The sequence below is a fragment of the Labrus bergylta genome, chromosome 10 (genome assembly GCF_963930695.1).
Source record: "Labrus bergylta chromosome 10, fLabBer1.1, whole genome shotgun sequence".
Taxonomy (NCBI): domain Eukaryota; kingdom Metazoa; phylum Chordata; class Actinopteri; order Labriformes; family Labridae; genus Labrus; species Labrus bergylta.
The window spans coordinates 1237896-1254792 of NC_089204.1; the positions used below are offsets into that span (position 1 = coordinate 1237896).

At 38.9% G+C, this 16897-nt stretch overlaps 2 protein-coding genes across 6 annotated transcripts; both read right to left on the reverse strand.

Moving 5' to 3' along the window:
• Positions 1 to 1067: 1067 nt before the first annotated feature.
• si:ch211-117n7.7 (Monoacylglycerol lipase ABHD12-like) lies at positions 1068 to 7302 on the reverse strand. The gene is made up of 13 exons (XM_020646103.3): positions 7075 to 7302; positions 4472 to 4587; positions 4275 to 4380; positions 4008 to 4127; positions 3848 to 3878; positions 3698 to 3743; positions 3254 to 3383; positions 2597 to 2634; positions 2431 to 2510; positions 2222 to 2304; positions 2015 to 2093; positions 1771 to 1892; positions 1068 to 1674 (listed from the first exon to the last, which is right to left on the reverse strand). The coding sequence occupies exons 1-13, from the start codon at positions 7164 to 7166 to the stop codon at positions 1653 to 1655; spliced, it is 1065 nt and encodes a 354-aa protein (XP_020501759.1). The 5' UTR covers positions 7167 to 7302; the 3' UTR covers positions 1068 to 1652.
• Positions 7303 to 7541: 239 nt separating this feature from the next.
• On the reverse strand, positions 7542 to 16881 carry mocos (molybdenum cofactor sulfurase). 5 transcript variants are annotated; one of them, XM_020646149.3, is made up of 15 exons: positions 16557 to 16881; positions 16387 to 16476; positions 16227 to 16293; positions 15486 to 16130; positions 15315 to 15391; positions 14976 to 15175; positions 14749 to 14865; positions 14288 to 14671; positions 14019 to 14181; positions 13802 to 13889; positions 13280 to 13404; positions 9484 to 9580; positions 9203 to 9344; positions 9002 to 9099; positions 7542 to 8902 (listed from the first exon to the last, which is right to left on the reverse strand). In XM_020646149.3, the coding sequence occupies exons 1-14, from the start codon at positions 16666 to 16668 to the stop codon at positions 9031 to 9033; spliced, it is 2376 nt and encodes a 791-aa protein (XP_020501805.1). In that variant the 5' UTR covers positions 16669 to 16881; the 3' UTR covers positions 7542 to 8902; positions 9002 to 9030. The 5 variants fall into 5 exon arrangements, 4 of the variants coding, with proteins under 4 accessions (XP_020501805.1, XP_020501804.1, XP_065815571.1 ...); XM_020646148.3 differs by having other exon boundaries at positions 9002 to 9106; XR_002278372.3 differs by lacking the exons at positions 7542 to 8902; positions 9002 to 9099; positions 9203 to 9344; positions 9484 to 9580 and adding exons at positions 10511 to 11906; positions 12575 to 12739.
• Positions 16882 to 16897: the final 16 nt, after the last annotated feature.

Below are 16897 nucleotides of genomic sequence, written 5' to 3' on the forward strand. Positions count from 1 at the left end.
GTAAGGAGTTGGCAACACGTTTTTGCAAGCAAAATAACATGACAACATGTCCACAGATAGAACTTTGACAAATTATCAGTGCAATTGATTTCACAACATAAAATATCTATTAGAAACATATTGACATTAACAACTAAGATTAAAATATCATGAGGATGTTAGAATGATGAAAATATTATTTTATATAATCTTTTACCTTTAAAAACAAACACAACAGAGTGGCAACATAGGCATACACCTTCTTAGCTCAATTCCTTAAGCACTTAAAAACAAGGTTGTAATCATTTAAAATAGCGTACTTAAAAATGATATAAATATTACAGTATGGAAACCTGAATAATTGATCAGTGCCTCCTCTGACAGACCTATCACAGTTTTGGATTTTGGGGTGGCCCATATGATTACAAGGGGGGTCCATGCTACCCCTGGCCACCCCTCTGGACACGCTCCTGTCCGTACCATCAGGGATGCTGTCTTTTGAACTGTGCACTGAAAGCCTGATGGTTCCTCTCCTCTTAAGCCTAAATAACGTGGAGTCCAGGGTTTCCAAACAGAAAGACAAATTTTCCTATCTCTGCTTAAGAAAGACCCAGCCTCTCTGGGAAGATCTCTTTTTTTTACCACATCATGTTACTCATCTGTTGCCAGTTAACTTGATTCATTTTAAAATGTTCTATTCATTTAGCAATTCACAACTTTTCTAGACTTTTGTTGCCAAAGTCCAGATTGGGCAAACATTTTTTTTAAGACTGTAATTCACCCATTTCATTTTTGTAAAGACTGTAATTTCTCAGTTTCAACATTTGACATATTGTCTGTGATAATTTCAAACTAAAGTGGGGTTTCAATGTTTTCCCAACCATCACACTTTTAATTAACGTTTTACAAAGTTCAAAGTCCCAAATGTTCACAATTAAATCTGTTTAATAACATTTCCACGAATCCATAAGAGTTTTAAGTGTACCTATATGTACTAAAAACACCTACTGTAGAAGTCAATGTTGCACGGTACATCCTCTTTTCATCACTGACAAAGTGTATAAAACAGACCCACAATGAGCCACTGATTGTCACAATCAGATATAACATTTATTTCAATTATAACTTATATTCTAATAACTTGTCCTGACAATTGGATATTCTTTGAAAAAACATTTCTGATATTCAAAATATGTAATTCTTGGATCAGAAATTACTCAGCGGTTCTATTTTTTTAAATTTATTACAATGTGTTCATGATATGAGATAAAATATCTCAATGAGATTGAGATTCTTAGTCTTGAACAACAAATCTATTTATACATTCTGTAATTGCAGATGGGCTATGTCAGCACAACAAAATGCCCAGTAGAGGGCACCTAATACACAATTTGCTCACCCAAACTGCTGTTTTCATGGAATTTTTTATCCCTCATTATTCCCACTATTTAGAATCCATTGTCCAGGGAAAGAGAAAAATCATTTCTAAAACACAGTCATGTTCAACATAAACGTTTTGAAGGAATACAAATCAGATATTGAAGGTAAATCACATTAATTTAACATATTCAGTATGCAGCTTTAAAGATAAAACATGTTGTGTGTGATACAATGAAATCTTTGCTCTGTAAATTATTTTGCCAATCTTCTCTGTCGTATTCTTCTTTCCAACATTACAACGACCGCACAAACGTCCTGCAGAGGAGAAGTGTTGAGATATTATGTGTTGTAGACATAAAATTAAAAAAACACAGATTTTCAAAATCATAATTAATTGAAATGCTTTCTCACTTTATGATGTCAGGCAGACGGGGGTCTCTGTATAAGCCGTTGTGTAGGTACCCCAGAGAACCTTCAAACGGCACCAGCTTGACTCGATCGCTATTTTGGGCATTTACTGCCACTTCATACAACTGGGATATACAAAAATAAACATACATTCTAGATTAACAAAAAAACACTACATTTGTTATAGCTACACATGTCCCCTGTCTATAATGTATTAGATGATAAAAGCTTCCTGTGCAGGTCATACCTGCTGAGCAACCTGAATGGGAACTAGGTGATCATCCTCTGCGTGGAGAAGCAGGATTGGGCTTCTCATTTTCTTCAAACTGCAGAGGAACAGATTCACATTGTATTTCACTAGTGATTGCACATTTAACAGTTTATTAATGTTTGATATTATGCAATAATTAGATATTAGACTGCAATAGCATGTCAGCAGTTCACTGAAACTTACTTTTCTTCCGTAGGAAACACATACTTGTTTTCTGCCCATGGCTCTGGGAAAAAGAGGCCCAGACCTGGAATTTTCCAGTAATACTTTAAAAGAAGGGAAATAATACATTAAAAGGTTACGTACAATGTATACAATGGGGGACAACAATAAAAAAGGAGCCAATTATAGGAAACAACCAAATATCAAAGTAGCAAGTTGGATGGCTTTACCCATGCAAAGGGATGATCTCTTATCTGCTGTTGAGCCATACTGAATGCACCTTCCAGGATGACACCATCAACAACAACACCTGAAAAAGAAGAAAAACTAATCATGATGACATCATGGAATTATTCCCTCTATTGTTTTTCCAAAATCACTGGTACCATAACTTACCTTGTTCAGTCAGTTTTGCAGCAGTATTCGTGGTCACTCTGCACATAAAGATATCAACATATTTTTTTCTGCTTTGTGCATAATTGGACACAAGAGTTTCTTTTTCAACACGTCCTTAAAAGTGCAGACTTATTATAGCAGTGCGCTAGTATCACTCTGAATGTAACACATCTTTTAAGTAAGATTAGTTTGATTAAACAATTTAGAAGTGATCAAATACCTGTGAAGAGCAGCTAACAGTTGATGTTAGTACTATTTACCAACAAGTATTTTAAATAATGATCTTATTGTTAGATATGACTGTATTAAACATGGAGAGGTGAGTCCACAGTGTCAGCATGCCACTGTCATCTTCTCAAACTGGACCTTCATTTTAAGTTTTTTAATCTGCCTCCCTGTAATATAAATACATTTTTCTGGTTTTGTATACATGCTGTGTTTCTTTGTGGAACTCCTCACGTCATCATATCAGTCATTTGAGCATCACTAATGTATACTGTTAAAGGTTGCTGTTCTATGAATAAGGCACAGAAACAAATGTAATTAAAGTGATCATGTTTTAAAATGTGAATTCAAAACAATAAAAAGGTTACTTCAACAGTGCCCTGAGTCTATTTTTAAATCATTTCTGAAGCTTGGAGGTGTTTCTTTACGAACCCCGTGCCAAGAGAGTGACCCCAGATGACCACCAGGCTCTTTCCACTGCAGGCTTTGACCCAGTTGTAAAAGTAGAGGGCATCCGTGGTTAGATCGGCTTCTACTGGCTCTCCGGTGGAATCTCCAAACCCTGCCAGAGTTTCTCACATCAACCACTGCACACTTCACTGAAAGATTATAAATACTCTATTCTGCAACCAGGGGGCAGCAACCGAACAGGAAATCCTGTACTAGATGCTGACCTTTAATTGAACTAAACTGACTTTTTACACCCTTACAACAAATAAGTCATCAAGCACACCTGCATTTCTCTACAGTAATCATATGGCTTCAAATGATATATCAATCTAAACTGTTATGTCATACTATCAATGAGAAGGTATAGAAGCATAGGGTTGGAAAATATGTAAACAAGGAGAGTAATAAATGTTCATTTGTTCCCACCTCTGTATTCAGGCACCAGCACGTGGTAATTGAGTGCACTCAACATCTGTCGACACATAACGCTTATTTGTCATCAGAATGGCTTTGAAGTCTTTCATACCTTTATTAGACCTCCAAAAGATTGATATGTTTGTGTTCGTGATCACTCACTTTTGCCACTCCCACCCGATGAGGTGCTGCCCTATGGAATGATTCAGAAATAACATTGGTGTTCTCCAAAACAAAATGACAAATACGTCTAGCTAGGGGGCATTTTTACTCTCAGCTTCTTCTCGAGGAAACTATAATACCAATGCATAATTTATCATACCTTGTGCCTGTGTTCCCATGTAGATAGATGAAAACTGGACTTTCATCACCTAAACTGTTCTGGTACCATGCCAAATCCTTCCCTTGTGCCTCTTTCCACAGACTCTCTGGGACTGTGTGCCTTGAAAAGTTCAAAACAAGACACTAATACTACAATACACAACATGATACTTAAAAACGCAACTAATAATTGGATAATAAAACAAGTCTTAGCCTTTTCACATCAATGCTATAGGAGCAAACAAAGTTTAGAGTGGGTTGTGCTCACCATACTCCAAAGGAGATCCCTTCCTCTGATGTTAAGTACATGTTGACGGTGTGATTAAGAGAGAAGTCTGCAGGTTGGCTGAGGTCAACAAAAAATGGCACCCTGACTGCAACAGGAAAGGAAAAGAAGCGGGCCCTCTTTGTTATCACTGTGATGATTTAGAGAACTTCTAAGAGGCACAAAGGAAATTCACTTACTTCTGTGAGTGTAAACAAGGTGCTGGAGTAATTCTGGGAGTTTTGTCAGCAAGAAAGGCATTAAGATTAAGATAACAAAGATGGACAATAAGCCTCTTTTCAGCCACCTCTGGAACCTGAGAACACACAGAGGGTGAGAATAGCAGTTAAATGCCCAGAAGATACATTAATTGTACTTTTTAACCAATGTAAAAATAAAAATTGTGTGTCAGTCAAAGCTGCCGACTCTCTTTTGGCTTTTAAAAAGTCTCCAGGTAATCCCTAGGAAACTAAAATGTCTTTTGAATAGGATCTTTATAACCAAGGAGATTAGGAGCAGGATACAGAAGAAACATTAGAATTGTACTGCATCACCACATTTTTTATATTTTACATTTCTAAATTATATTTTATATAATTTAATAACTTCTTATACTGTATTATTTAAGTTGTTGCTAGTTCTGTTATATTTCCTTGTTAATTGTTTAGCACCAATACAACAAGTCAAATTCCTTGTATGTGTAAATGTACTTGGCAATAAAACCTGATTCTGATTCTGATTCATATAACAATAGTTATAAATCAATTGAGATTTAAAATCACTTACTCGGAGCCAGATCACATCAGGCCATTAAGTCAACACATATCCAAACAGAACAAGTGTGTCAGTATCAAAAAGAAGGTATTTTACGGAAAAGTATTTAATAGGGCTTTCACACTTGCAGAAATCTCCTGAAAAGCTCAGGATATTGAGTTGTATATGTGAACACAAAGACACACATTTTACGCTCTGACTTCACCTGGAGTTTCTCCTGACAGACTCCTAGTATTTTTTCTGAAGGAAGTGAGAGTGAGCTGATGTGAGAACGCCGCAGGATATTCTCCGGAGAATTTACCGTGAGCCAATAGTAGGGGGAAGTGAGGTTTATATACTGTGACTGCTGCAGGGTGCATAGAGCGTATACAGGCGACCACTACTATATTAAACAGCTGCATAATGTTTTCTATTTGCCAGTATGTTGTTGTTCTCCAGTTTTGATGTCAGGATGTTTGATGTCTCCGGTTAATGATGTCATGCTGTTGGACTACAAGTAGCATTGACATAAAGGCAAATACTCCCATCATAGCCCTGTAAAGCGGACTCTGTTGCTTCATCCGCTACTTCCGCGTTGTTTTACACTGTCTGACAGGGATAGTCAGACAGTGCTGTGAGGAGAATATGTGAACAGCCAGGTCAGGAGAATCTCCGGAGCAGTCCTCCTGAAATTATCTAGATGTTTTTTAGGAGTGCATAAGTGAAAACGGCTATGCGTGGATCATAGCTGTGTTAACAACAGCCTAGAGTCATTGTGAGGTGAGCTCCAATATCAAACGCTACTGTTAGGTCAGTGGCATTGAAAAATCAGTATCTGTTTATTTGGAAGACCTGTTTATGAAAATGTCTAAAAGTAGATGTATTAAACAGCCCTATGAGATGCAGAATTGGAGAGTTAAGGAGAATGTGACTTCACTGAGAGGTGCAAAATAAAACACCTGCAACACCATGGAGGCATAACTGATCTATATGCAGAAGTAGGTCCCATTAGCATGTACAGAGCGGCTCCATGTCCTGCCAGAGTGTGGTCGCAGCAATAATATAGATACATTAATGTGGGCACAAAGAACTGAATGATCTAATCATGCAGGCAAGCTGTCATCACAGTCAGTCCTGACATCCTCGAGGCAGTAGCAGAAAAAGAGGATGCTACTCAGACTATAGCCGATTAATGTGCAATACATCCCACCCCCTCCATTAACAATCTAATCAGCCAGAGAAGCCCTTTTGGTCAACGACTGATTTCTTAACGCTGCTAGAGGGAAACATAATAGGGGGTCCCTCATTTCAGCAGCCATCACTATCACCTCATTTGTCCACAGTTAACACTTCTCCTTCTCTATTAACTTTCAAATCTATTCCTAAAGATGCCTAAAAAGCTTTAGACATATTTTAAATGATTTAAAAACTCTTGTGTGATGTAATGCCATCTTTGATTTACTGAAAAACCTCTCAACAGAACAAGACTATCCTTTATGCAACTGTAAGTGATAGGTTCACTCTGAAGATGAAGGTTGTAATTTGTGATTTTTTTTAACATTTTTTTTTAATGTTTTGAATGTTCAGATTTCCAAACACTTATTATATTGTGTAGTCTTTCCATTCAAGTGTTCTTTCTACTTTTGTTGTTTTCCTGTAAAACATTCCTCAAACTAGTTTTAAATTACGTACCATCACATCCTAAGCACCTAAACGTTTTAATCGATTGATTGGAAGTGGGCTGATTTTCTAATTTGATTCTAATGGCTTGAGTCCTCATTTTGACGCTCCTAATTTCATGTTTAACTATTAAACTTATGCTTATCGTACACTGAAGTTAAAAAAAAAAAAAACACCTTTGCATAACACCGGTAAGTCAGAGGAAATACGCTAACTTCCGTGGAAACGGACTTCCCCCTCAGAAGACAATCTCAATAAGAGTTCGACTCAAAGGCAAACAATGCTGATGTTAAGACCGTAGGCTGTAAATATTACAGTTTATTACAGACACGTTATATTATAGGGCTAACAGCTAAGCTATCTAACTCACGGTTTCCCTTCCTTCTTCTGGACTCTGGCAGTCCTTTGGTCTTTGGCTGTGGAGGATTTATCATCCAGCTTAACGTCCCGTTTCCTCATCATGTAGCGTCAGTTTTACCTAATACTCTTTAAAATAGTTTTTAAACGACAGGTAAGACGACCAACAGTTGTCCGACAGTAAGTAACAAGCATATAACTTTGACCAAAGTACAGTCAGAGATGGTGGTTGATTAACCAGAGGTTTTTTATGGTAGCACTGCTTTACGTACCGTATTGTTTATCACAACGCTCAATATTTATATGACGCCACCTTAACACAGGGCACAAATATCTCACCCATAGACTGTAAAAAAACATATATCGTCATCTTGGCAATAAAAGATAGCTTTTTGAAAAAAAAATTTTTTATATAAAAAACATTTTAATTAAAATTTTTAATTAAAACAATAATTATTCTCAATAAATTATGATACAGTAAAATGTATGCTCACATTGAGCCTATTCAGTATTTAATTTCATACTTCAAAGTAAAAATGAATATATAAACACTTACACATTTCACAATTGAGGTGTTCCCCTCTCCAGTAAAGTTACAGAGACTTGGGTCGCTGGGGGTGCAGTGGTTAGCGCCCCATGTAAAGGAGCCACAGGCGGGATTCTAACCTGGGCTATAGTCCTCAAAGCAGGCGGCCCAGGTTAGAATCCCGCCTGTGGTTCCTTTCCCACATGTCATTCCCCACTCCCTCTCTCCCTGATTTCCAACTCTATCCACTGTCCTATCTCTCCAATAAAGGCACAAAAAGCCCCCCCCCCCAATGTAAAAAAGTTACAGAGACTTGGAGAATCAATGGGTCACATTAGTCCAACACATTACACGTACACTTTACGGTATGTTTATACGTCCTTTGATTCATTTCTAATCTATGAATTTAAATCATCTTTTTCATTGGAATGTACCATCATCCACCCTATTCAATCTATGCACTAATGCATATGAATTTGTATCCACAAATTGGAAATAAATGAACACCCATACTCCCAAGAAGTACAAAACCTTGGGGAAGCCATTAATAAGAAAATTAGAGGGGCAGTTTAACTACAAGACCTTTACAGATCAGTCAAGTCACCCTGATTAAACCTTACAGTTTCTGAGGAAACATCAAATGATTACTTTTTCTAGTATGAAATCTGATGTCTGCACCATACTGGGAGCATAGACCGAGCAGAGTGTCTGGTAGGTTTTTCCATTACAGGGAGCAATATGTTTCAGATTGTGCCAGCAGTTACAGTGTTGGGTTGTTCAGAATAAATAGCAATATAATCCTCCATGGGAATAAACAGGATGAACTGTTTGGAAGGTTACAATTGACTTGATTATTACATCAAGCCAGACATGTTTTGGAGCAAATAACAGTAATAGAATCAAATGATTATGTTGTCTAATATGTCACATCTACTCCACTGCACCGATTTCAAGAAGCTAACCACAGGGAGGGGAAGAATCCAAAATCTCATCCAATTGCTATCAAAACAGAGAGATCAAAAAAATATCTGATATGACAAGAACATTTGAGAGGGGGGGAAAACAACCAGTGCACAGACAAAGAAAATAGCAACATCTATGGAAAGGCCCCAGTGTTTGACAAGATCTGTTGAACATGCGGTGCCGAAATTACCACTTTTGACAAATAAACGTGTCAGCAAAATGAATAAAGATGTTATAAATGACGACTTCAAGAACTGTGTTGCTGAGGCTGTATGAGGGAACCAGCTGAGAGGACACTTGGTGGAGTGGTGCTCTCAGGTAGCTGCCGGGTCAGGTACACACCAAATGTCACCTACAAATCCATCAAATAAGAGTCAGTGATTCATTTGTTCATGCACATGCTCTTCACCCACTTACTCATAGAAAGATGCACTAATTGCTTTTGACTGACCTTCCCGGTGCGGAAGGCTGACAGGGACATTAGCGGTTCTTTTGTTCTGGTCCCAGTTTCCTGGTCCACTCCAACCATATGGCACCTTCCACACTGACCTGTTACCTTCATGTTAATCACACACGGAACACATTTCATTTAGAGAAATCTGCTCTTGATGCCTTTGCAGATTTTCCCATTTATCTCAAATCTTCAACTCACCACAAATTGAGTGTTGCCAATAATCAAGTGTGACCAATTATCCTCCTCGAATGGTTCTACTCCAGCAATGACTAAATTGGCTCGGAAGCGGCTAATGACATTCTGTGTGTCGAGGATCTGATCGCCCTCTGAATCGTCCTCCCTGAGAAAGGGAATGTGAAAATTGCATTTTATTTTGCCCCACTTCTGTAAATGATTCACTGTAATGTAAATGTAAAGGCATCCCGATTTTTTTCACTGGAGCGATGCACAATTGTTTATAACACATCATGTGTTCAAACCTGCTGCTCATTAGCTTCTGAATTAGCTCCACACTGGCACGGTTGATCATGAGATACTGAGCCTCATTCACCAGGGAGAGGGACGTGGTGGTGGCAGCTAGAATGGAAAGGCTTTATTATATTAACCCAGAAAATTCTATTTGAGAAAAAAACATGTAATAGTACTGCAGAGATTAAAATATGTCCACCAGAATAAGAAGTGGATATGAATAATAAAGTCAACAACTGTGTATACCATTTTAAACAGATAGTCAATCTAAACTCTGAAGGATACAATAAGTCCTTAAAATTATCTTGATATGTATAATTGAACATGTCTAATTCAGTGATGACAAGGAAAAGTGTGTCATAAAAAAACAGGTAACTAATTGCATGTCAACAGAGCTTGAGAGGCCATTGTTCAAGTGTCTTCATATAACACATTATCAATATATTTAATTAAGAAACTATTAATATATAAATGATCAGGAATGGATTTGGTTTAATCATTGAACAAAAAGGTTTTTCATCATATTGATGCAGGAAAGCTGAAGTACATGATGCTAATATAAAGTGCTGCTCATTGATGCAGCATTGACAGAAAATGGCCTAATACAAATATAGAAATGAAAGGGAAATATATACACAAGGTGTGTATACTTATCATGAGGGGAAGTGTTCACAATGTGTAAACAGTTGTGTAATGCCTTCAGATGCCTGTAAGGGAGCATTTTAATTGCTGATAGAATAACCAGATGTCATCAGGATTATCTTTGCATGTGTTTGGAGCCTGAAAATATTTCATGGAAAGCTTGCCTACAAAAATAAAGACATGGGTTGTTTATTACTATCAGGTAGATTCAGATGGAAGACGCTTTGGTAGGTGAGCCTGGCTTGTATCAGGGACTAAGAGAGGGTCTATTTTGGGAGACTCCTGACATTTAAAAAAGACAGAGCTACTTAAGCTGAATAAAACAAACTGAAATACAAAACAGAACTAGATTTCTTACTGATGGACTTAAGAAATTAAAATCACTAAACCACTGACAATGTTCCAAATATGTTTAATGAATATTATAAACTACATGTTATTAATAACAGCACTCCACACGTTGTGTTTACTTAACAGTATAACAGTATACCACAGCTTACTTTAAATGTATGATTATAACCCAACAAGGAAGAAAAGATGATAAAAAGTTGCCCCTCCCGCCTGGTGTGTGTCGCTATGTATCCCAGCACGTTTTGAGCGCTGAAGTGACCGCTTGCAATACACAATGAATGTTGCCAAGCAACCAAAACATTCTCCTCATTGAGTCACTATTATCAGTTGCGTACAAGCTATCCCTGTTTGGTTGTTTGATTCAGAAAATCTTAATCTAATATTATTATCAAGCAATGGTTAAATATTGTTATTTTAAAGATGCACTGTGTGACTTTTCACACGTATTACATTGCTAATTAATAAGCATACGGAAAACTTATGTGAAAAATGAGCAATCACTGCCTGTCTCGGTTGCCTGTGTAAAACCGTTGTTTGATTGAAAGGGAGTTGGGACTTTTCAGGGAAAGCACCACAGAAGTGCCACTCTTGCACATTCTTAACTTCTTCCTCTTTTCACTCCACTTGTTACAAAAAGCAGCAGCAGCTAACTGTAGCTTAGCATGGAGTCACTGAGGGAGCTTTGCTCTGCTGTGAGGATAAGAACTGACCCTGAGATGGCTTTCTTTCTATTGAAAATGTACGACATTACTTCAGACCATTTGAGGTAGTGAACTGAATTTTGTAGCTGCACTCATACATTAAAAAAAAGAAAAGTACACACTATTTGCTAGGCAGAAACAAGTGAAAATATACACAGTAGATGTTCCTCCTGTGAATATTTATTACCCACACATGGGCGTGTAGGACCCAAGCCCTTCTTCAGACAACATGTCACATGAGGAGGAAATGAACATTCACAAGAGCATTATTTACTATGCAGACTTTCAATTCAAAAACTGTATTTGTCCACAGGGAGCATTCAAAGGCACATAGAGCTTTAGCATTGTTTTTATGTTTTTGAGGTCGTGATTAGTTTTTAATCAAATCTAAAAACGGACTTCTTTGTAGCCAACATAGTTTCTGAAAGGGTCAGGGTATTTATCTGTCATTCGCTCTGGATCACTATCCGGTTTCCAGTTGACTCTACATGTGCATCACGCAGGCTGACCAGTGTGGTGCAGTTGGTCCTGGTGTCACTCGCCGATAGTCCATAACAACCAGAAAAACCCCTGGCAGACGAGTAACCATCTGAAGCACTTCATCCCTCTCCCCGTGGGACAGACTCTGTCTGCCCTCTTCACTGACAGATCCAGCTCCTTCTCTTCCTCTGTCTCTCTCCTCTTGAGTAACCATCAGTGCTCTCCTCCTCAGGAGCTGCAAATTCCTCACAGCAGGAGTCCTGAGAAAAGAAATCAAATGCATGACATGTCTATGTTTCTTTGTGCAAAATGTCCTATTTGAGACACTGTAATTTAAAACAAACAGAGTAATAAACCATGGCAAGCTGTAATTATACTGCAAGGTAACATTTTTCTTGTCTCAACGTAAAGCCTAAACACCAATTGAATACAATAACGGTACCTGAAAATGAGCAAAACTGAACTTAATTTGATTCATTAGGTTTTGATAGAATATTTTGGAAATCGTAGTTTTGATGTTATTGCGCTTGTCACCTTTACAGATGTAATGTTACTCCACAAAAAAATGTGCAAAGACTCAGCAAAATAAGCTGTACTTATAAGTCTAATGCACAGAAAACTATGCTTACATTTCTGAGCATCTGTGAAAAGCTTAGTTATTGATATAGCTGTAGCTGGTCAGCTAACATTAGCTAACACAGTCAGCAGTCAATGTACTACAAGTTACATGCAGTCAACATGTCATGAAAAGACAATTTGTTCAAAGTTGTGCTAGGTAGAAAGCTGTTAGGCTTTATGAATCATATAAAAACAGTTGTGAAACTATCGTCTTCCTGATCTCCTTTCCTGAGTGTTTAGTGTCAGCACTTGAGGGTCAAATATAGTCTAGTCTCAAACTATAAACGTACAAAAATGTAACTTCACTTACCTCCTCTGTAAACAGGACACCAGTAAATCGTGTGAGTCTCCTATGTGTCCCGGCTGATGGTCAGGATTCTCATCCCACTCGTAGTAACTCACCAGCGACAGCGAGCAACATGTTACTGGTGCAGTTCGTCTACCGACCAGCGGTGTTACTGACAACAACACGCTGCTGAAAGTAACATATAGCCCCTTTAACCAGAAGTGTACAAACTAATGGTACATACTGTAACTTTAGTTCATACACTTGAACGTTCAGTATTAAGGTAATGTTTGATCAAGTGTGAATTGAAACGGTTATAATTTGGTATGGTCGAAAGTAACTATTTAAAAATATATTTTTTTTTGTGTATTAGCTGTTTCAATCATTCATTATTGCGTTGATATATTCTAATCAATAAAACATTGCTTTAATAATTGATCATAATTATACATTAGTTGAAGCTCATATAGACTTTTAATCCCAATAGCTGGTTTTAGGTGTTGTAGCTCATCCTGTGTGTCATTTTTTATTAGTTTATTTACTCTTAATGTTTCCACTGACTTGTTTTGCCGGAATTTCATGTTTTCTTAAAAAACACCTTATTAAATAATGTAATGTGCAAGCTAAGTAAAGCTAGAAAGCTTGCACTTGTTATGTAAACTATAACAGAAAAAACCAGAGTAAACAAATAAGAGCAGGGCAAAACAGATGAAAGTGTTCTAAAGGTACCTCCACTCGGCCTCTTCTTCATTTCTCGGGTAAAATCAGGACTAAGTCTTATCAGACGGCATGGCTGTCCAAGGAAGTCTGAAAGCCACGATGCAGCCTCATCCCCACAGTCGACAGTCTCCACCCTGGAGGAAGGATGAGGATTATGTTCAGGGGGGCCCCATGGGTAATCTACAGAGGTTGATGCTGCTTACTATAAGGTCCAATAACTTATTCAAGAATCGCTAGATGAAAAGCTGCTTTTAAACTTTTGGCTTATCATGCAGACATAATGAAGGAGATTGATATCGCCTCTGCTTATTGTTTGTATTTTCTGTAAAAAAATAAATAAAAATAATAATAATAGGACCTTGTGAAAAATTAGAGTTGGAGGCCTTATAATGCTATCCACTTCAGAAGGATAGTTACAAGAGTGGAGTGGGAAAATGCATTGATGTGACTAAAAAATGCATAACAAATGATATGTGCCACAGCATTTCCTGCAGCTGCTGCTTTTAGATGCTTTTTACATTGCCAGCTCACCTGTCACCACAAACTTTACTCTGACAAACTTGATAGCTTGTGCGCATTTGAGTGTTTTTTTCCAGGGGAACCGAAATTGTATCCATCCCTGCAGGGCAATACAAAAAAAAAATCTGTAACAAAGAGCATTTGTAACAGAAATCCAACTGATGGGCATTCCTTTTGGTTAAGCAGAGGGTTGTTTTTTTTTCAGTGAGCCGCTGGCAGACTGTCTGACCTGATGCTTGCAGGAGCAATTTGTTTGAGGGCAGCTGGACTTGTGGGTGAATGAGACATAAACGCTGCTCTCTCTTCTGACTCAGACACACACCGTTTCCATTCACCACCATCCAGCCTCTGTCATACAGTAAACCCAACGGTCCTACTGGCCAGTCGTGGACCTGCATAAAGGACAGCACAAAATGAAATCACAACAGAGACAGGTAAAGAAATAAAAGGGCAGAGACAGATAATGTGACAGAAGAAATGTGTGGCTAATCCTCAAACCTCGTATGCTCCACATGATTTGATGGGATAGATGTAGATATTGGTCAGAGTATGAGCCTCCCTGTAGCTGTTGGAGTTTTTGCGGCCAAATCCCCTTAGTGATACCTCTATAGGCTTCACCCACTCATCCATTTGATATTTTTCTCCATTGGAGATTTTAATTTGATGGTGTGCACATAAGCCCTGAGGTGCTGCTGTGAATGTTTTCAGCTTCTCTAGTCTGTCCTGGTCCACTGTGACTGGTTTCTCTATGAAACACTCAGCAACAAAGTTCAGGAACTTCTGACAGTCTTCAAATGTTGACATGTAGCCAAAAGACACTCGTACAGATCCGGTCGGCTGGCCATCTACCAGGTCGATGCGGTCTCCGCAGACGTGGCCAGCCTTGAGCAGAAGAAAACAATGTTTTTGTTCCATAGACACATACAGACTTTAGAGTATTTTATCCCATGATCTCTTACCTGCAGGTTTTTCCTCGTCTGCTGATTGGTGATCCCGAGGAAGAAGTGACAGGCCCCAGTGTTGCAGAAGCAGCCTGTTCTCACATGAATGTTGTAAAGACTAGCCATTCTGTCCACCTGAAGGGAAAAAGAGGAATTGTGTTATTATTCCCCAGTGCTGCCTCTGCATAAACATGCAGTAATTAAACAGCTGTGAAATACAAATAAACCCAATTTATTGAATGCACCTGAGAGTATCCAATTATCTGCCCATGAGAATCCATAAGGTTGAAGTTGAGGATTGCACCCTGTGTGCTTGGACTCTCAAACTGTCCTTCAGTGTATATCAGAGCCACTGGTCTTCCGTTGCCATGGCAAAGACTTGACAGCAGCATGTAAGTGTACCGTGCCAAGCCAAATGTATGCTGCTGGATGTTGTGCATGCCCCCTAAAGGCAAAGAGGGATGTAAACAGGCATGATTCTGATGTAAACCCTAAAAAAGGTTCTTTATCAACAACTTTTAATGATTCTTTTATGAAATATTTTTTGATGTTTGCTTATGAATCAGCATGCTTTGTTGTGGTACCTGTGATCCTGTGGAGAGCATTCAAACTGTGATTTAAAGCTATAATGTCCAAGAAAGAGACGGTGCCATCTTCAAATCTTTATCAGGGAGCAAGAAAACATTACATTTAAGAAGGATGCAATAGCTATAGAATAACTGAGCGTCTTTGAGGGTTACACAAACATACACTACCTGTCAGAAATGTTTAAAGCAGGGACAAAATAATCATCTCCAGAAAGGTAAGCTGCTGCTGTGCCTCCTCCAAAATAAGTCTTTTTAAGTATGCCTGCTGTGTTGTTGTGGACAAGAAGCGCCCCCAGACCTGTAGGGAAGCCAAACATCTTGTAGAAGGAGATGGGAATGAAATCAGCAGGGCAGTCCTGTAAATTTAGAGGGGAACAGCTGACAAGAGAAGCAGCATCGAGCAGCACAAACCAGCGGCCTTGGTGGTCACATGCTGGGTAAAGGCGTCTCGACTGGATGCCTTTCACATGGCTCAGGGGATACTTCCGCCCGGAGAAGTTGCTCTGTGCCGGGTAACAGAAGAGGTGCGGGGTCTGGCAAACTACATCTTCACCTTGAGCTGCAGCCTTCGCTCTGTTTTCCACTTCCTGGGGCGAGACAGGCATGGCAACAACCCCCCGCCCAGAAGTCAGTCCTCTAATGCCAACTACGGAGGTATGGCTGTCAGTGAGGTAGCAGAAGTGACTCCCTGCTTCACCCTCAGTCTGTGGCCTCCAGGGGAAGCTCTCAGCCACTAATTTGAGAGCTGCTGTACAACCCGAAGTAAAAATCACAGAGTACTCCTCAGGGGTCACGTTAAAGTGCTGCAATACCCTGTAAGAAAATGTGCCTTTTTTCACTCATTTGTTCCAGCAAAGTGCTATTCAAAGGAGACATGAAGCCTTTTTAAAGACTTATGATTGACTTTACCTGTATCTGACCCTCTCAATGGTGTCATGTGTCAATCTACTGCTGGGACTATGGCTGTGAGGGTTTCCTATTGGGACATAGAGCAATGTTTTTATGGTTTTATGACTAAATAAAAAAGAATGAACTCATGAAAATAACACTTTACTGTGAGGTGTCTCACCGTACACATTCCTGGAGATGTCCTGGGAGTAGTCCCTGATCAGAGACTCGGGGTACAGAGTAGTTGCTGCATGATCCAGATATGTGATTCCTGTTTACAAAAAGAAAACAGAGCAGCCGTGTGAGCTGTCGAGTAGTCTGTCACACAGACAGTCAGATCCCAATCATTACCTTTTGTCCGTTTGAACTCCTGCTCAATCATATCAGCAAAGTTATCCCCATAACTGTAATGTTTCCAGACATGTTTAAAAGTTTCAAAAGTGCAAAGTTTTTGAAAATCCATCGATCACTTTCCGCTTTCCAGAGGCACAGAGCACAGGACAGGGCTGCTGTTAGCTACTTCTGAGTCATGTTGACATTATTATTCAGGGTCTAAGTCCGCTGGGCAGGACTCTGCTCATATACTGGGAGGACTGTTACACAGACATGACCATAGACTGTAAATATTACTGGACGAACCCTGACCCGTCTGTGACATAGGCAGAAAATGAGTCCAATCGACGGCCGCATCC